The sequence below is a fragment of the Salvelinus alpinus genome, chromosome 19 (assembly GCF_045679555.1).
Source record: "Salvelinus alpinus chromosome 19, SLU_Salpinus.1, whole genome shotgun sequence".
Lineage (NCBI taxonomy): Eukaryota > Metazoa > Chordata > Actinopteri > Salmoniformes > Salmonidae > Salvelinus > Salvelinus alpinus.
This window is the reverse complement of record NC_092104.1, coordinates 20275022-20293460: the sequence shown is the minus strand read 5'-3', so window position 1 is coordinate 20293460 and position 18439 is coordinate 20275022. Positions and strand designations below refer to the sequence as shown.

The 18439-nt window shown below is 46.0% G+C and overlaps 1 protein-coding gene across 1 annotated transcript; it reads left to right on the top strand.

Moving 5' to 3' along the window:
- Window positions 1-10869: 10869 nt before the first annotated feature.
- Window positions 10870-16189, top strand: LOC139545090 (synaptobrevin homolog YKT6). Its single transcript, XM_071352491.1, has 8 exons — window positions 10870-11052; window positions 11505-11714; window positions 12008-12090; window positions 12743-12843; window positions 13146-13250; window positions 13375-13440; window positions 13744-13845; window positions 14756-16189. The coding sequence occupies exons 2-8, from the start codon at window positions 11611-11613 to the stop codon at window positions 14789-14791; spliced, it is 597 nt and encodes a 198-aa protein (XP_071208592.1). The 5' UTR covers window positions 10870-11052; window positions 11505-11610; the 3' UTR covers window positions 14792-16189.
- The last annotated feature ends 2250 nt before the right edge of the window (window positions 16190-18439 follow it).

Below are 18439 nucleotides of genomic sequence, written 5' to 3'. Positions count from 1 at the left end.
TCAGATATGTTTATGTCCTTGGAAATGTTCTTGTTACTTACAACCTCATGCTAATCACATTAGCCTACGTTAGCTCAACCGTCCTGTGGAAGGGACACCAATCTCAAAGAAGTTTTAAAACAGTGTACAGTTGTGTATTTTGTGTTTGTGAAATTATTTTGTTGTGATATGAAAGTAGAGGGATCTAGGTTTCTAGAACTGTACCCGCAATTGAGAATCGATTCACAATAAGATGGAGTATTTGGATGTTTTGGCTTCCAGAGCCAATTCGCCTTTAAACAGAACATGAAAGGTCCTTGGACTATAAGGAGTAATATTAGGCTCCTTTAGTCCATTATTGGGCTAGCTTCCCTCTAAAGTCAGAACAGCAGAGTCCCTGCCCATCTTTCAAAAACTTCTGAAACCCTACCTCTTTGACGTGTAGTCTCACGGCGCACCTGACCCCCCCCCCCTGCCACCCCTCCCCCCCAAAAAGGCACTTCTCATTCCCCACTTGCACTTACTTTGCTGATAAATACTTTTTTAAGGGAAAATGTTCTTGAATAAGATTGTGATGTGTTGTCCCACCTAGCTATCTTAAGATGAATGGACTAATTGTATGTCGCTCTGGATAAAATTTGAAAATGTAAAATGTAGGACAGAAAACATCACAAAGAGACAGACTTGATTATACTCAAATGAGACAGGACTGAATATGGTGTTGCCATATCTCTCTGTTCTCATAGTTATCCTTGCTGACTAGAACTGGAAAATATTTTCACATAGGTACCTGCCCTATCCAGAGTAATGTTAGCCTACCCTACTCTCTCCCTTCTCTGACAGCTGAAGCTGCTAATCTTTTCACCCTCTTCCATGGTTGTCAATTAGCTAGCTGCAAATGCATTTGGGGTTCGTGTTTTTAGTTTACAATGATATATACATCAAGATAGCTAGCTAATATGAAGCTAGCTAGCTGGTGATATTTAATTCACTAAAAGGTGGGACACCTAGAATTTCTATGAAATCCTCCCCTGTGTGGAAGCTAGGTGAATTTCAACAGCAGTAGGCTGCATTCAAAACCAATCTCCCCCTCCCCCACATCCCATTTCCCTGTAATATGGCCAATACTCCCACTTGAGCCTTTAACTTTAATTTTTGTCCACCAGCTTCAAACAGCTGTAAAAACAATGTTTTATGTTTTTGAAAATATATTTCACAGCGACTTAGATGTCACAATAATTCCCTACACTATTCAATGCTTGTTTTTCACCTTAAACTGAAATAGAGCGAGCAGTGTAGAATTGTATCAACCAGGAAATGATGGAGCGATTTCTACATTGGCCACCTGACCCGATTTCCACTAGATAAATAAAATACAATTGTATTTGTCACATGCACCTGTCGTGGAAATTCTTACATCATGCTCTGATCCAAACAGAGCATGATATCAATTGCACATCACAAATAGCCTACTAATCAGCACTTTGGACAAAACTTTTTCAATACCTGGTTTGCCTACACATTGTTGCCTTAGTTAGCATTTACTGGTAGATATCATAAGTTGAAAGTCTTTCCTACTCTACCAGCTACCGATGTCATTCTTATGTGAGCTGCTCCATGCCAAAACCAGTTGAGAGCTGCATACTCTTGCTGCCTGCAGATGATATTCAGCTGAAACTAGGCTGTGTGTGCGATATTTCACGTGCTTTGCGATTATGTAGGCTACTTTGTGTATGATTTCTCTATTGTACTACATAATTGATAAATCGTACACCACAACTACACTACTTTGATACACATCAGTAGGGATTGAGAAGTGAGTATAAGCAATGCCTGCATATACCCTCCACTACACCACTGGCCCTTTGGGTTTTACAAAAAGTGCACTCTCCTACTTGCGCCAGGATTACGGTTTCTGTCCTTTCAGACTCACAAACATGTCACACACTGAAGGCCTATAGATTCGCCACTGCGCAAAATAAAATATAAAGGCTGTTAAGATAGTCATGTTTCAAGAAAGGAGTGTATATATTTGGTCTGGCTAAGCAGTTTTATGCGTGGACTGAATGGAAGCTAATAATTATACTGTAATGACCTGACAAGATCATAAAGGAACAATTGTCCAGACAGAGGGTTGAGTTTACGAATTGACGGTTTATTAACCCAACTTTACACAGGCTGCTGTTTGGCCGTAGCCCACGCCAAATAAATGAAAGATACCCCACAAGCCAACCGTGACCTTCTCTTGTGAAGCCCAGACGTAAGAGAGAGAACAATGGCTAAACCTGGTCTTAACTTCCAATGCTCCATCCCCCTGCCCAACCCCCCTCCACCCCACTCCGCCAAACACCAGGATGCCCGGCATCAGAACATTCCAGGCATCCCCGTGATTGGCAGATAGCAGATTGATTGGCATGTCGGACCCCGCGAACACTAGTAAGTACAACACAACCCACTAATAGCCTACCACATAACACACCGCTGTCTGTGCGGGTAGCTACACAGCCCCCCTACCACAAAGTCCCTCGTCCCTGAGGGAACAAACAAAGTCTCTGAAGCGACCCGGAGGTCTCCTTTGCCTGCGTGGCCGTGATGGTCGCGGAGTGTCCAGATATGAAACAGGGGGCTCCATCCGTGGCAGGGAGCTGCCTCTCTGGGACCCAGGGGATGAAGGAAGGGATATGAGGGACAAGGAAGCGGGAACAGGGAATACAGTCCGTGGCTCCGGGGAACCACGCAGTGACACAGGGAGGGAGACAGGGGGAGTGGGCTATCTGGAGCCTTCTCTGCGGCACCTGGGGTTGGGTGCCTGGAGAATGTCATTGCCAGAGAGTGGAATTGTGGGGGTCCCTGGGGTTTGGGGAGCAGAGGCCCCTCTGTATGGGGCTAACCTGTCCCGGTGCAGTGCCACATTTCTCCCCCTGGGAGGAAGCTGCACCCGGTAAACAACCTCCCCTACCCTCTCCAGGACGCTGCAGGGTCCCACCCAGTGACTGTCCAACTTGGGGCATCTGCCTTTTTTCCTTAGGGGGCTGTAGACCCAGACCAGCTCCCCAGCCACAAAGTGCCTTCCCCGGGTGTGCACGTCATAGTTCATTTTCTGCCTCACACCTGCATTCACCAGCTGCTCTCTGGCGAAGGTGTGGGCTGTCTCCAGGCGGTCCTGGAGTCTCCGGGCATACTCCGGCCCTGGGGGAACATGAGGGTTATCCAGGGGCCGACCAAGCGCCATCTCCGCAGGGGTGCGGATCTCTCTCCCCAGCATGAGAAGGGCAGGCGTGCAGGAGGTGGAGTCTTGGACGGCGGAGCGGCATGCCATGAGGACCATAGGCAGGTGTTTGGCAGAGACGATGGCCAGCTGCTGTCCAAGCATTTTGTTGAAGCTCTCCACAAGGCCATTACTTTGAGGATGGAGAGGAGTAGTGCGGGTCTTGTGTATACCCAGCCTCTCACACATGGTGGCGAACACACGGGACTCAAAGTTTCTGCCTTGGTCGCTGTGGATGGACTCCGCAGCTCCAAACCTGCTGAACATCCCCGCTGTCAGGGCGTCGACGATGGTCTCTGCCTCCTGGTCAGGCAGAGCATAGGCCTCGGGCCATTTTGTGAAATAGTCCATGGCTGTGAGCACCCAGCGGTTTCCACTGTCTGAGGTGGGGAACGGCCCAACTACATCCACTCCCACCCTCTCCATGGGAGCCCCCACTGGGAACTGTTGGAGCTGAGCATGAGAGCGGCCTGGGGGGCCCTTTCTCGCTGTGCAGTTGTCACAGCGGAGGCAAAAGTCCTCCACACCCCTCTTGTGCTGCCCCCAGTAAAAGCCCTGACGGAGGCGGCGCAGTGTTTTTGTGACCCCAAAGTGTCCAGTCCCCACCCCCCCATGAGTACTCTGGAGCACAGCCTCCCGCAATGCTTTTGGGACCACCACCTGCCACCTCTCCTCTCCCGTAGCTGACTCCTTCCATGCCCGCTGTAGCACGCCATCAGCCAGCCGCAGTCGCTCAAACTTTGACCACAACCCTTTGGTCGCGAGTGAGAGCGTTGTCACCTCTTCCCATGGTGGCCTCACCTGCGCCTCTACCCACTGTAGCACTGGCTGTAGGTCTGTGTCCCGTCCCTGCTGCTGCCCCCATTTAGCCACGTCGACAGTCTGCAGCTCACAGCAGACAGGCCCGCTCGCCCGACACACACAGACCCCCTCCTCTGCACACAGCTCTCTCCCGTCCCTCTTTCCGCTCACAGTGGCGGCAGCCGTCAGCAGTACAGAGCCGACGGGACATGGCGTCGGCGTTGCAGTGGCGTGCCCCTGCCCTGTGCACCACTGTGAAGTCATACGGCTGAAGCTCCTCCAACCAGCGTGCCACCTGCCCCTCTGGCTCTCTGAAAGACATGAGCCACTGGAGAGCAGAGTGGTCAGTCCTTACAGCAAAGGGCAGGCCACCCAGGTAGTACTTGAAGTGTTTGACGGAAGCCACAACAGCCAAGAGCTCCCGCCGGGTGACACAGTAGCGGCGCTCATGTTTGTCAAATGTTTTGCTGAAGTACGCCACCAGTCTCTCCCCCTCTGGCCCCACCTGGGCCAGCACCCCACCCATGCCCACATTGCTCGCGTCTGTGTCCAGGATAAAGGGCAAGGTGAGGTCAGGGGGGGCGAGCACGGGGGCCTCGATCAGTGCACGTTTGAGGGTGTTGAAGGCCTCCTCACACTCCACTGTCCAAGTGAAAGCCTTGTCCTTCGGCAGCAGGCGGTTCAGGGGAGCAGCGACGCTTGAGAGGCACCGTACAAACCTCCTGTAGTACGAGGCCAGGCCCAGGAAGCTCTTCAGCTGACGCTGGTCGGTGGGGGTGGGCCAGTCTCGGACAGCCCCCACCTTGTCCTCCATGGTGCTGATCCCCTCCTTCCCCACTCGGTGGCCCAAGAAGGACACCTCTCTCCTCATGAAGTGGCACTTCTCGGGGTGGAGCTTCAGACCTGCGGCAGCCACCTGCTCCAGCACACGCCGTAGCGCCACCAGGGCTGCCTGGAAGGAGCTGCCATGGGCCAGGATGTCATCGAGGTATACCAGACACTGCTGTTGGGGGATGCCATCCAGCACCCTGTCCATCAAATGCTCAAAAGTAGCTGGAGCGTTGCACAGGCCGAAGCACAGGACCTTGAACTGCCAGTGTCCTCTGTTAGTGGAGAACGCAGTTTTGGCTCTGGCCTCTGGGGAGAAGGGCACCTGCCAGTAGCCACTGTGGATGTCTAGTGAGGAGAACCATGAGGACCTCCTAACCAGGTCCAGCGACTCATCGATACGTGGTATGGGGTATGAGTCCTTCCTGGTTACCTCATTCAGCCGCCTGTAGTCCGCACAGAACCTCAGCTTGCCCCCTTTCTTCGGAACCATGACGACTGGCGCCACCCAGGGGCTGTCTGAGGGCTCAATGAAGTCTGCCCGCTGCATCTCCAACACAGCCTTGTCTGCCGCCTCCTGGCGTGCCAGCGGGATACGGCGGGGACGCATCTTGATGGGTCGAGCATCACCTGTGTCGATCTCATGCTGCACCAGATGAGTCTGACCCACCTCTTCCTCACTCAGCGCAAAGCTGTCTCTGAATTCAAACAGCAACTGCCACAACCGTTCCTGCTGCTCGGGGTCAAGACCAACACAGTTCCTCCCCCATATCTCCCTCACTGCAGACAGTGTCCTCTCCTCTCCCATCTGGGGTAGCTGGGGGGGCGCGGCCCGGGCTCACAGAGGGCTGTGTAGTGGAGGTAGCTGGGGGAATGTAACACACAGCCGTATGTGACAGGGGGGCTGGGGAAAAGTCACACACAGACGTGGGGGAGGGGGGGCAGCCATGAGTCTCTGCTGCTTTAACTGTTGGAGTAAAGGGTTTGTTGGGTTGAGTGAATGTGACATTAGGGGGGGCCATGGTGAATGCCGGCCCTCCCTGGAAGCTCAGTGTGCCCCCATTTAGGTCTAACTGGCAGCCTGTGCTCCTAAGAAAGTCCAACCCCAGTATACAAGGATCCTGCACATCCACCACCCACACAGGATGACGCACAGACCTGCCCCCTACTGTCAGAGTCATTATTCCCTTCCCTTTCATGGGTGCCAGCTCACCTGTGACTGTGCGGAGCTGCACAGTTGTGGGCTCACACTGAGTCCAACCTTGCACAATATCTGGCCTCACCAGGGTTACTGTGGACCCAGTGTCCACCAGGGCAGAGCAGGGCACCCCCTCCACAGTGACAGGGACATGACAAAAGTCCCCAACACAGGCCCGGCCCACCACAACAACAGGCTCCATCCGCTTGCCCTCGTCTGCTTCTGGGGGAAGTGGAGCCTTGCTTTCTTGTCTGTGCCGGTGGGCTCCTCCTGAAGAAGATGGTGGCTGGGATAGAAAGCCAGGGGTCCGCACTACCCGGTCTATGCGGACCCGAGCCGTTTCTCGGCGCAGATGGCCTGGCTGGCCACAACCCCAGCAGACCCTGGGACCAGGGCGTGTGTTTTGTGCCGCCTGTAGCGACACGGCATGAATGAGTTCTGTCATTTCAGCCACCCATGCAGGCTTTTCCGGCTCCGGGCTGCTCTGCCCCCCAGCTCGCACAGAGGGTCTGTCTCCCTGCACCCCCACCAAAGTCGCAGCTGAAGCCCCAGCCCAATCCAGCTCCCTCTCCAAAGCCATCTCCAAGGCTATCTGCAATGACTCAGGATGGGCCAGCTGGGTCTGTATGCGCAGCTCCGTAGGAGAGAGCGCCTGTATGAACTGGATCCGTGTTAGCTCGCTCTGCACGGAGGGGGGCATGTGAGCATATGCCCGCCGAGAGAGGCTCTCAATGTCATTTTTATTTCTTTTTTATTTTATTTCACCTTTATTTAACCAGGTAAGTAAGTTGAGAACAAGTTCTCATTTACAATTGCGACCTGGCCAAGATAAAGCAAAGCATTTCGACACATACAACACAAAGTTACACATGGAGTAAAACAAACATACAGTCATTAATACAATAGAAAAAATAAGTATATACAACGTGAGCAAATGAGGTGAGATAAGAGAGGTAAAGGCAAAAAAGGCCATGGTGGCGAAATAATTACAATATAGCAGGTAAAACACTGGAATGGTCGATTTGCAGTGGAAGAATGTGCAAAGTAAAGTTAGAAATAATGGGGTGCAAAGGAGCAAAATAAATAAATAAATACAGTAGGGGGAGAGGTAGTTGTTTGGGCTAAATTATAGATGGGCTATGTACAGGTGCAATAATCTGTGAGCTGCTCTGACAGCTGGTGCTTAAAGCTAGTGAGGGAGATAAGTGTTTCCAGTTTCAGGGATTTTTGTAGTTCATTCCAGTCATTGGCAGCAGAGAACTGGAAGGAGAGGCGGCCAAAGGAAGAATTGGTTTTGGGGTGACCAGAGAGATATACCTGCTGGAGCGCATGCTACAGGTGGGTGCTGCTATGGTGACCAGCGAGCTGAGATAAGGGGGGACTTTACCTAGCAGGGTCTTGTAGATGACCTGGAGCCAGTGGGTTTGGCGACGAGTATGAAGCGAGGGCCAGCCAACGAGAGCGTACAGGTCGCAGTGGTGGGTAGTATATGGGGCTTTGGTGACAAAACGGATGGCACTGTGATAGACTGCATCCAATTTATTGAGTAGGGTATTTGAGGCTATTTTGTAAATGACATCGCCGAAGTCGAGGATCGGTAGGATGGTCAGTTTTACAAGGGTATGTTTTGCAGCATGAGTGAAGGATGCTTTGTTGCGAAATAGGAAGCCAATTCTAGATTTAACTTTGGATTGGAGACGTTTGATGTGAGTCTGGAAGGAGAGTTTACAGTCTAACCAGACACCTAGGTATTTGTAGTTGTCCACATATTCTAAGTCAGAACCGTCCAGAGTAGTGATGTTGGACGGGCGGTCAGGTGCAGGCAGCGATCGGTTGAAGAGCATGCATTTAGTTTTACTTGTATTTAAGAGCAATTGGAGGCCACGGAAGGAGAGTTGTATGGCATTGAATCTCGTCTGGAGGTTAGTTAACACAGTCTCCAAAGAAGGGCCAGAAGTATACAGAATGGTGTCGTCTGCGTAGAGGTGGATCAGAGAATCACCAGCAGCAAAAGCGACATCATTGATGTATACAGAGAAGAGAGTCGGCCCGAGAATTGAACCCTGTGGCACCCCCATAGAGACTGCCAGAGGTCCGGACAACAGGCCCTCCAATTTGACACACTGAACTCTATCAGAGAAGTAGTTGGTGAACCATGCGAGGCAGTCATTTGAGAAACCAAGGCTGTTTAGTCTGCCAATAAGAATGTGGTGATTGACAGAGTCGAAAGCCTTGGCCAGGTCGATGAATACGGCTGCACAGTAATGTCTCTTATCGATGGCGGTTATGATGTCGTTTAGGACCTTGAGTGTGGCTGAGGTGCACCCATGACCAGCTCGGAAACCAGATTGCATAGCGGAGAAGGTACGGTGGGATTCGAAATGGTCGGTAATCTGTTTGTTAACTTGGCTTTCGAAGACCTTAGAAAGACAGGGTAGGATGGATATAGGTCTGTAGCAGTTTGGGTCTAGAGTGTCTCCCCCTTTGAGGTGGGGGATGATCGCTGCAGCTTTCCAATCTTTGGGAATCTCAGACGATATGAAAGAGAGGTTGAATAGGCTAGTAATAGGGGTTGCAACAATTTTGACAGATAATTTTAGAAAGAAAGAGAGGGTCCAGATTATCTAGCCCGGCTGATTTGTAGGGGTCCCGATTTTGCAGCTCTTTCAGAACATCAGCTATCTGGATTTGGGTGAAGGAGAAATGGGGGAGGCTTGGGCAAGTTGCTGTGGTGGGTGCCAGGCAGTTGACCGGGGTAGGGGTAGCCAGATGGAAAGCATGGCCAGCCGTAGAAAAATGCTTATTAAAATTCTCAATTATAGTAGATTTATCGGTGGTGACAGTGTTTCCTAGCCTCAGTGCAGTGGGCAGCTGGGAGGAGGTGCTCTTATTCTCAATGGATTTTACAGTGTCTCAGAACTTTTTTGAGTTCGTGCTACAGGATGCAAATTTCTGTTTGAAAAAGCTAGCCTTAGCTTTCCTAACTGCCTGTGTATATTTGTTCCTAACTTCCCTGAAAAGTTGCATATCACAGGGGCAATTCGATGCTAATGCAGTACGCCATAGGATGTTTTTGTGCTGGTCAAGGGCAGTCAGGTCTGGAGAGAACCGAGGGCTATATCTGTTCCTGGTTCTACATTTTTTGAATTGAGCATGCTTATTTAAGATGGTGAGGAAGGCATTTTTAAAGAATAATAAGAATGTTTGCTGCCAAGATACTTTGTGTATTAAAAAGGTGGATTTTGTTGCGTTCTTTGCCACAGTTATAAACTGTACGACACACGTCTCAAAGAAGTCTAAGAAACTGGACGTTATTGTGGCTGCGGCAGAAAGGTTTTTGGGACCTAAGGATTTTACATCTGAAGACTTGCAAGGGGTACTGACGCCGGAGGACCCGTCCTACCAGGTTCCCCTTGAGCCTGTGTAGGGACCAGATGTTTTATTTTTTAACAGAAAAGTTGTTTAATTTAAAAATGTATATATTTTTGGTAGTTTGTTCAGTTTTTTGGGAATCCTGATTCCATCTCGCACAGTAGGTGGCAGGATGCACATTAATTTGTGCGATCGGCAATATACCATAGAAGAATAAGATGAGGCGGTAGAGCAATCACTCCATTGATGTTCTTCTCATGGTACCACCTTACCAGGCTTAAATCTCTGATTTACGCATGTGCGAAAAAAGTGCGCATTTTTCTAACAGGAAGAAGATGGATCAGCATTGCAGGTGACCGATTGTTTGACCACAAGTGAGAGTTGTTTGATATCTTGAAACTTGTTTTGTTATTGCAGAAATGTGGTAAGAGGTTATTAATGGGAAATGAAGGCGAGTAGTGTGGACGAAATGGAGGAAATGGAGAACAAGTTTGAGAAGCAACAGCTGTGCTGGAATGCGAACAATATGGGTGTCAGTTCTGATGGTATGGAGCGGGAGGATGAGGGTCAAGGGCCGGAATGGTCGGTTGTGGAAAGACATAGGAAGAAGAGAGATCATGATACAGAAAGCAGTGGAGCGTCTAGTAAAGAAAGCATAAAGAGGCAAAGGTGGGAAGCAAGAGTAGTGATGTGTTGGAGTGGAAAGTGGTGATAGTGTTGGATGAGACCACAGGTCCTCACTTACACCCTGTCCAACTAACTAATGCCTGAGAGAAAGAGGTAGGTGAAGTGAAATTAGCAGTCCTCCATAGGAATGATTGAAATTCTACAGTATTTCAATTACATTTTTCAAGGACAAAGTTACATATATTTAAATATGTTTTTGTTGTAACATTAGTCATCTCCAAAAAATTCTACTGGAAGGAAAACATTTTATTTTTCATTTTTTTTTTTTTTATGTTTAGCTCACATAATATAATTTAAAAGTATGCATTTAAGGTGTCTGTAGTAGAATACATGTGTAAAAAAACAAATGTAGACATTAATAAATGCATTTCTATAGAAATGACACTTTGAATGAATAAAGTTGACTTCATAGGTTTTATTGGTAAGGTTATCAATATAACTGTGGTTGTGGAAAGCAGAAATGACAGGTTGAAGGTTATTGTGGAGACTCCAAAAGAGATATTGGGGGTAACAGATGTTACTGTTGAAATGGTTGTTGACATACTGAACAATCCTACAGGTGGAGTGTTTCAACATGATATAGATCTAGTTCTATGGGGTTGGGGAGGGTGTGGTAGAAGTTAGGGATTTATTTGGTTTTGAATTTTATTTTCATGGTAGTACAGAATTGGGCAGATCATTCCAGCACAGTAGGTGGCGGCACGCACTTTAACGATTGTTTGCGGACCGCCATGATATCCTAGAAGAAGAAGATGAGGCGGCGTTGCATTCCGGAACTATTATCCTGTGGGACATTGCTTATATCGTGACGTGGTTGGAGTGGCTAGAAATAAACTACATTAGTGAACGTTCTGTAGTTATGGACTAATTCAGTTGATATTGTATTCTCAACATATGTCAAACAGTGCAGTCTTATCTGGTAAGTAAGTACGAGAAATTAACTTTAGCTAACTCCGTCGTCGAAAGAACATAAGTTGTTGTTGTAACGTTAGCCAGCTCTCTATGAAGTGGGATCGCATTTCGATTCATTCATCCACTGTCAAATTGCTCCTCATCTCGCCAGGAAACTAAAATAAATAATTTAGCTATCTAGCTAGCAATCGGTGTGAGCTAACTAACTAACCAGCTATATTGATGAAGATACAGTATATGACGAAGCGGTGCATGTCGACTTATTTCAAAGATATGATTAACTAACCCTTGTTCCGTCTGTGATTCTATCGTGGTAATGTTAACTAGTTTAGCAGTCGTTTAGGTTGTAGAATATGTGGCACTGTGTGTAGTAGGCTATCTTACAGAGCATGTCCTTTGTGGCTATATGCTTGGTTTGCTTTGGCTCATGTGATTTGAATTGTTTCCTTTTCTTGGCAGGCAGGCATTGAGACCTCTTGGCATTGTGGTTGTTGTTGTTTTGAGGCTTCTGCGCGGGGACACGCCTATCATCCCTAGCCCTGTGACTCTCTGTCCCTGCGTCATCATGAAGCTGTACAGCCTCAGCGTCCTCCACAAAGGAGCGACTAAATCCAACCTCCTTAAATCTGCCTATGACCTATCCTCCTTTAGCTTCTTCCAACGCTCCAGGTGGGTCTTCCTCTTGGCACCTGGGTGCATTTTAATAGTCTAAAGGGGATTCCTTCCCTCAATCTCCACTGATCTGAAGACAAGATATTTGAAAGCAATGTGCGATGGACTCTGACTGGGAATATTCTGTCACCTGTCCAGTTCTTGTACATCAGTGCAGATGAAGGAGAAGATGACTTCCCTGTCATTAATAGTATCCTATCTTAAACCTGTCATGGTTTAACAGAATTCATTAGAATTGACAAGAACACCAACACTGTTTTCACCATTGTCTGTGTGTTTGGTTTTGGCAGTGTGCAAGAGTTCATGACCTTCACCAGCGCATTGATTGTGGAGCGTTCTGCACACGGCAGCCGAGCCTCAGTCAAAGAACAAGGTGAACTCCTTACACACTGGGTCATAACATTTGGCGGTGTTCTGATTATTATAATTTTTAACCTTTATTTAACTAGGCAAGTCAGTTAAGAACAAATTCTTATTTACAATGATGGTCTACCAAAAGGCAAAAGGCCTCCTTCCGGGGATGGGGGCTGGGATTGAAAATAAAATAAAAAATATTGGACAAAACACACACCACTACAAGAGAGACAACACAACACTGCATAAAGAGAGACCTAAGGCAGCAACACATGACAACACAGCATGGTAGCAACACAACATGGCAGCAGCACAACATGGTAGCAGCACAAAACAGGGTACAAACATTGTTGGGTACAGACAACAGCGCAATGGGCAAGAAGGTAGAGACAACAATACATCACACAAAGCAGCCACAACTGTCAGTAAGAGTGTCCATGACTGAGTCTTTGAATGAAGAGATGGAGATAAAACTGACCAGTTAGAAGTTTCTTCTACTTGTTGCTGAAGCGATTGTCCTGTTCTGCACTTGTGCTGTGGGAGAACACCGCGTCTATGTTATAAGCTAAGAAAGATGTAAAAGCGAGTGACGGTGGAGTCTGGAGAAAGACGTGCTGTCTTCGACCTGCTAACAGGAGGTTATTCCTATAATTCCTACCCTCTCCCTCCAGAGTACCTGTGCCACGTGTATGTGAGGAATGACAGTCTGAGTGCAGTGGTGATAGCAGACAGCGAGTACCCTCAAAGGGTCGCCTTCACACTACTAGACAAGGTGGGTAGAGATGATGTGCAGAGAGATACATTATTCCCTTAGCAACAAGTGGAGAATATTACTCTGGTCTGGGTCTTGTTCGTCTCAAGTTTTCTTCCAGAGTTATTGCTCCTCACCATGCCCTTTCGGTATCTGTTTCAGCATTTAATGCAGGGGTCCTCCAAATTAAGAAGAAATGGTGTATGATTATAGATGTATTCTCATAATTTGCAACCCACCTCTCACATGACCAGGACCCACTTTGGGTCTCGACCCATAGTTTATGAAATCCTGATTTAACGGTTTGATGTTTGATCATGCAGGTGCTAGAGGAGTTCTCCAGACAAGTGGACAGCATAGACTGGCCATCTGGAAACCCCGAAACCATCAACTACAAAGCTCTGGACATCCACCTGGCCAAGTACCAGGTACACATGACATCCTGTCTCTAAAATGACACACAACAGACATTACACATTCAATTAAATAACTTTGAAGAACACTTGAATATCCATAATTGTGATAGTTTGACGGAGTCTGTTTTCTCCTCAGAACCCCAGAGAGGCAGATGCTATGACCAAAGTGCAGGCTGAACTGGACGAGACAAAGATCATTCTGGTAAGTCTCTTCAGTCGACACTCCCTGACATAACCACATCTCTGAGAATCTCTCACATAATGGGCAAACTTGAGATAAGCTCATATAATTGCCTCTAGCGTAAATCAACTGTTTGTCAGTTGGAGATTTGTGTGAAAAACTGGCTCTACTCTGGATTCTCAACCTTACTTTCTTTTGCTATGGACTCTAACATGATTTTCCCCATATAGGAAGCTGAAACTTGCACTACTGCATGTCTAACACTGCTAGTGCTTGTGGTTGGTGTGATGCTGTATATGAAGTGTGGTGTGATTGTCTCTGCAGCACAACACCATGGAGTCTCTGTTGGAAAGAGGGGAGAAGCTGGATGATCTGGTGCAGAAGTCTGAACACCTGGGGAACCAGTCTAAAGCCTTTTATAAGACTGTAAGTACTGTAGTGACTGTGGACTGAGCTCTCCGGTTCAAACTGTCATTGCATGTTATATGAAACTTGGGCTACTTTTAGTGCAACTTTCATTTGCAAGGCTTTATATAAACGGAGTGGCTGCTGATCCGACTTTTCTTCTTGACAGTTTAGAAGCTTCTGCAATGTGAAGGATTCTCTACTTTACTTTCTACTGCTCCATTCGTTCGGTAGCTCAGAGAACAGGCTACTCTAGCGAATGGTGAATGGTGCTCTGTTAGTTATATCAAAGCTGAATAAATGTCTGCAAGATCACATAATGATAGTATCCTACATAACAGAACCAAATATAATTGCATAGTATAATGTTACTGTAACAACACCTAATTTCTTTAGATTTTAGGATGATTGTGCGAATCGTTGCATTTTTCTCTCGTGGCCAAAAACTCAGCAGCGCGTGTCACTAGGCAAAGTATGTGCGTTGATTGAAACTAAACACAGGTATGCTACAGTTGAACACCATTTGCTATTATATTTGCTCACTGTACATAGTTCAAAACAACAATGTAGGCTACTTTGAAACAACACTGTGGAACTCAAGATCTAAATGCATTTCCTGATGAAACTGATTGAGATCAAATAGTTGGTGTGCAGATGCTGCATGGATGTTTCACCTGTAAAACTTGAAGAATTATAGTTCCAGATCGACAGTTAGAAATGTGAAGGGAGGGTGACCACAAATGTGTGTGTAAAGAACGTGATTCGGATCTTCAGCTCTGATGAAAAGGGATCCGTGACGGGGCGGTTACTTACAGATCATCTGCCTTTTTAAAACTCTTTATTACGACTCATTTTCATCACCGAGGTAGCCTCCTCAGTGTGCAATTGATATAGTAATTGCTAATCAATCACTCTGTTTTCTATCCCACAGGCACGGAAGCAGAACTCATGCTGCGAGGTCATGTAATGACTGTGAACCGTCCTCTTAGACACATCTCTTGGCCTTTCTGCTCATCCTACAACTCCCATCATGCCCCAGCCTCCAGGAGATAGAATGGCCTCTGCTCAGTCACTGGGAGGGCACAGAGGCAGTTGGGGGGGGGGGGGGGTTGGCAGAGGAAAATTATTAATTATTATATTTATTTGCTTCATTATAACCTCTCAAAAGGCATTTTGAGGTGGTTCATAGCCAGCCAGGGCGTGGTCAATAATCAATAACGTGTTTGTATCTTTGGTGGTTTGTTCTTTGAAAAAAGTCTTTAAGCGTTTCCTGATTTTCAGACTGTATCAGAATCTTACGTTTTGAAGGAGGAGAGATTAAGTTCTCATGCTTGGCTTTAAAGCAACCCTGACAATCTTGCTTTGTTCTATGTAGTAACTCACAGCTAACGTTAAACAAGAGACTTCTGGAACCCAAGATCTGCTGGTGTTCTCGTAAAGGTCTTGTAGTGTCGTCGTATTTTATTTTCCCACTAGATGGTGCTGTTTCCTCACATTCGTAGTTCAGGTATATTCAGTTACATATTTAAAGGGCCTCTGTATCCTGGAGGAATTATATTCTATGTAATGTGATTTGGGTGAGCAGTGGCTGTTTGTAACTGGGTCTGAGACATCAGAACTCCGTGATCAAATTGCTCATTTCCACAGAATGGTTTAGGGTAGTGATTTAATCGTATTAAATCATGTTGTTTTTTTGTGGAGGCAAGTGAAAACTTTGAAACATTTCCAGGTTTTTGATTGGTATTGCTCGTGCGGATGGGCTTGTTAAACTAAATTGGGTAGCCTGTACTTAGAAAGCAGTGTGTAGTGATGTCTATGGACTCGTCTTGAGATACTAAGCCTTATTGAATTATGGGTTACATTGAAGTCTTGCTGTGTATGAGTATGTGGTATGAAAGGCAGGTCTTGCAGTGTCCTACTGGAGTTGCGCTGTAATCCCTCCAAAGCTTTTTTAAATTTTGTTTTTCACAAAGTTAGCTAAACAAACCAGTGTTTCTTGTCTGGACCAATGATGTATACAAAAACTGGATTGTTGACGCTATGTATTGGCTATTGAGAGGCTTTGAAGCCACTGGTTGGCCATATTGGTACTCCCCAGTAGGAGCAGTCCTCCATAGGAATGATTGAAATTCTACAGTATTTCAATTACATTTTTCAAGGACAAAGTTACATATATTTAAATATTGTTTTGTTGTAACATTAGTAATCTCTAAAAAATTATACTGTAAGGAAAAACATTTTATTTTTTTCATTTTGTATTTTTATGTTTAGCTCACATAATTTAAAAGTATGCATTTAAGGTGTCTGTAGTAGAATAAATGTGTAAAAAAACAAATGTAGACATTAATAAATGCATTTCTATAGATTCCAAAATATTTTTTATACTGCTGGGGAGCGCCAAGATGGAGACATGCTGGCTTCAACACAGCGCCCCCTATCAGTCATGTAGTGTTTATCTAAATCATTGGTCTGTCTGGATGCAGTCTTAAGACATGGTTCTCACAATGAATCAGCCATCACCCACCCACCAATGGGTTCTGATCATAGAGATAGATATAGGACTCCTCTTTATAGCTGTTTCATTATAGCGTCTGTCACAGCATGGGCAGCGCCATTGAGGCTGCAACCCGTAGGAATCCCCACCCAGTTGACTACTTTAAAATGGCAGTAGTATGGTGGAAGCCCTCAATGGCATTGCCAATGCTAAAATGGCATTTTGGCCACTAGAGGCCTTTATCATTCTCAATGGTTATGATCCACCATAAAAGGCGATTTATGCTTGATCAGAAAGTGTGGTCGGAAACTCCGTATGGAGGGTGTGACATAATTGCAGAGCATCCGGAGGCACACTGAGGCCACATTGAGTTCCGTACCGCATTGCTGTGGGCCTCCCAAATTTTGAAACAATGCGAAGGGCACTGAGGTGGCAGGTAGCCTAGTGGTTAGAGCGTTGGACCAGTAACCGAAAGGTTGCTAGATCGAATCCCCGAGCTGACAAGGTAAGAATCTGTCGTTCTGCCCCCTAACAAGGCAGTTCCTAGGCCGTCATTGAAAATAAGAATTTGTTCTTAACTGACTTGCCTAGTTAAATAAAGGTTAAATAAAAATATCTCTGCATTGACATGATTGGTTGATGCTAGGTAGTGGCGGGAAGTCCTGTAAAAAACACAAACTCACTTCCGCAAGTATGAATTGCCTGATTTCTGCAGAGGCCGTAAATGCTGCATGGCCATTGCAGATGACGGATTGACCATGCAGCGCCGTTTAAGCTCTGACCCGTCATGGACGTGCTTGCTCAGCTGTTACATTGTTGCAACTTGATTGACGAGGGACTATTTGTAAAGAACAGTATAGAACAGACAAGATTCCCCTTTCAGCATAACACTGAATCAGGTGTGTTCGACAAACATTTCTATCAAAGCATTCTGTTTCATTTAACTGGCTCAGCTTTGTGTGAAAAACACACTCCTCACAGGCCAACATCCCAGATAGCACTCCTTATAATCAGTACCGTAACACACTCATTTGGCTTTGGATGGTTTTTCATTGTGTTCCCAGACTCCAGAGGACGAGTTGTTGAACAATGTGAGATGGAGAGAGGCCTTTGATATTTTAGATGTCGTTTATCTTGCTGCTTTATTTTGTGTCTTATGACCTGAGTGTGTGTGCGTGTGTTTGTGAACGTCTGTGTGCAAATACATAATTAGTCTGTGACCTGAACTGCTCTTATTGCTTTATGGCAAAACTTCTGTGCAATAGTAGGCTGACTACACTCCCCATAATGTTGGATCTTAACCTGCTTCTCAGTTGAGTGGGGCAAACCGATAGTTAACTTGACACCAGTGTTTCCAATGAAGGACACTTTGATGACTCTTGTACACTTATGATCAACTCCCCAAATGAAGTCAGCCAAGGGTGAACAAAAAACATTTGCTCTGAGGAATTTTGTTCTGTAAACGTCTAAGTTGTGCTGAAAACTTAAATACTGTTACAAATGCTGTTAAAGTTAAGCTGTAGCTATTTAGTGATTTGTTTCTCCACTTTAAATATCATGTCTTAATTGGGAGAGAGATGTTCTGTAATTTATTTAGTTAAATAGCACATCATGGAATTGGAAGCAAACATTGAAGATGTTGTATTAACAAATATTTTGGACATTTATTTTGCTAAAACACTGTTTACAGAATATTGCCTAGATAAAATACAAAAGGCCTTGAACAGATGTGTCCTGTAAATTCATTGTTTTAAAATGTAGTGTTATAACCAACCTGTGGGAATCATTTTGTAATAAACCAATCAAGCAAACCAACTAGGCAAGTTATAACAACTAATAGTAATGGTAATCATGATAGTATATTTAAAACCAAATACTTTTTGACTTTACTCAAGTAGTATTTTATTGGGTGACTTTCACTTTCACTTTTACTCAAGTATGAAAATTGGGTAGTTTTTTCCACCTGTGTGGATAGGGTAAGCCTATTAATACAACAACTAGAGAAACAGCATCAATCTGATTACATTATTTGTATACATCACAATAGGTATTTTTATCAGAAGAATCAAGGCTGTACGTCCCATGAACCCAACTCCCTCCGCCCTCCTGAAGATCGCAGTC

What these genes read in the sequence shown, in the direction of transcription:
- LOC139545090 (XM_071352491.1), top strand. Translation starts at nt 11,611, where the DNA reads ATGAAGCTGTACAGCCTCAGCGTCCTCCACAAAGGAGCGACTAAATCC. An exon ending in CCTTCACACTACTAGACAAG is followed by an intron (nt 12,844 to 13,145) that starts GTGGGTAGAGAT and finishes TTGATCATGCAG; the next exon opens with GTGCTAGAGGAGTTCTCCAG. An exon ending in TCCACCTGGCCAAGTACCAG is followed by an intron (nt 13,251 to 13,374) that starts GTACACATGACA and finishes TTTTCTCCTCAG; the next exon opens with AACCCCAGAGAGGCAGATGC.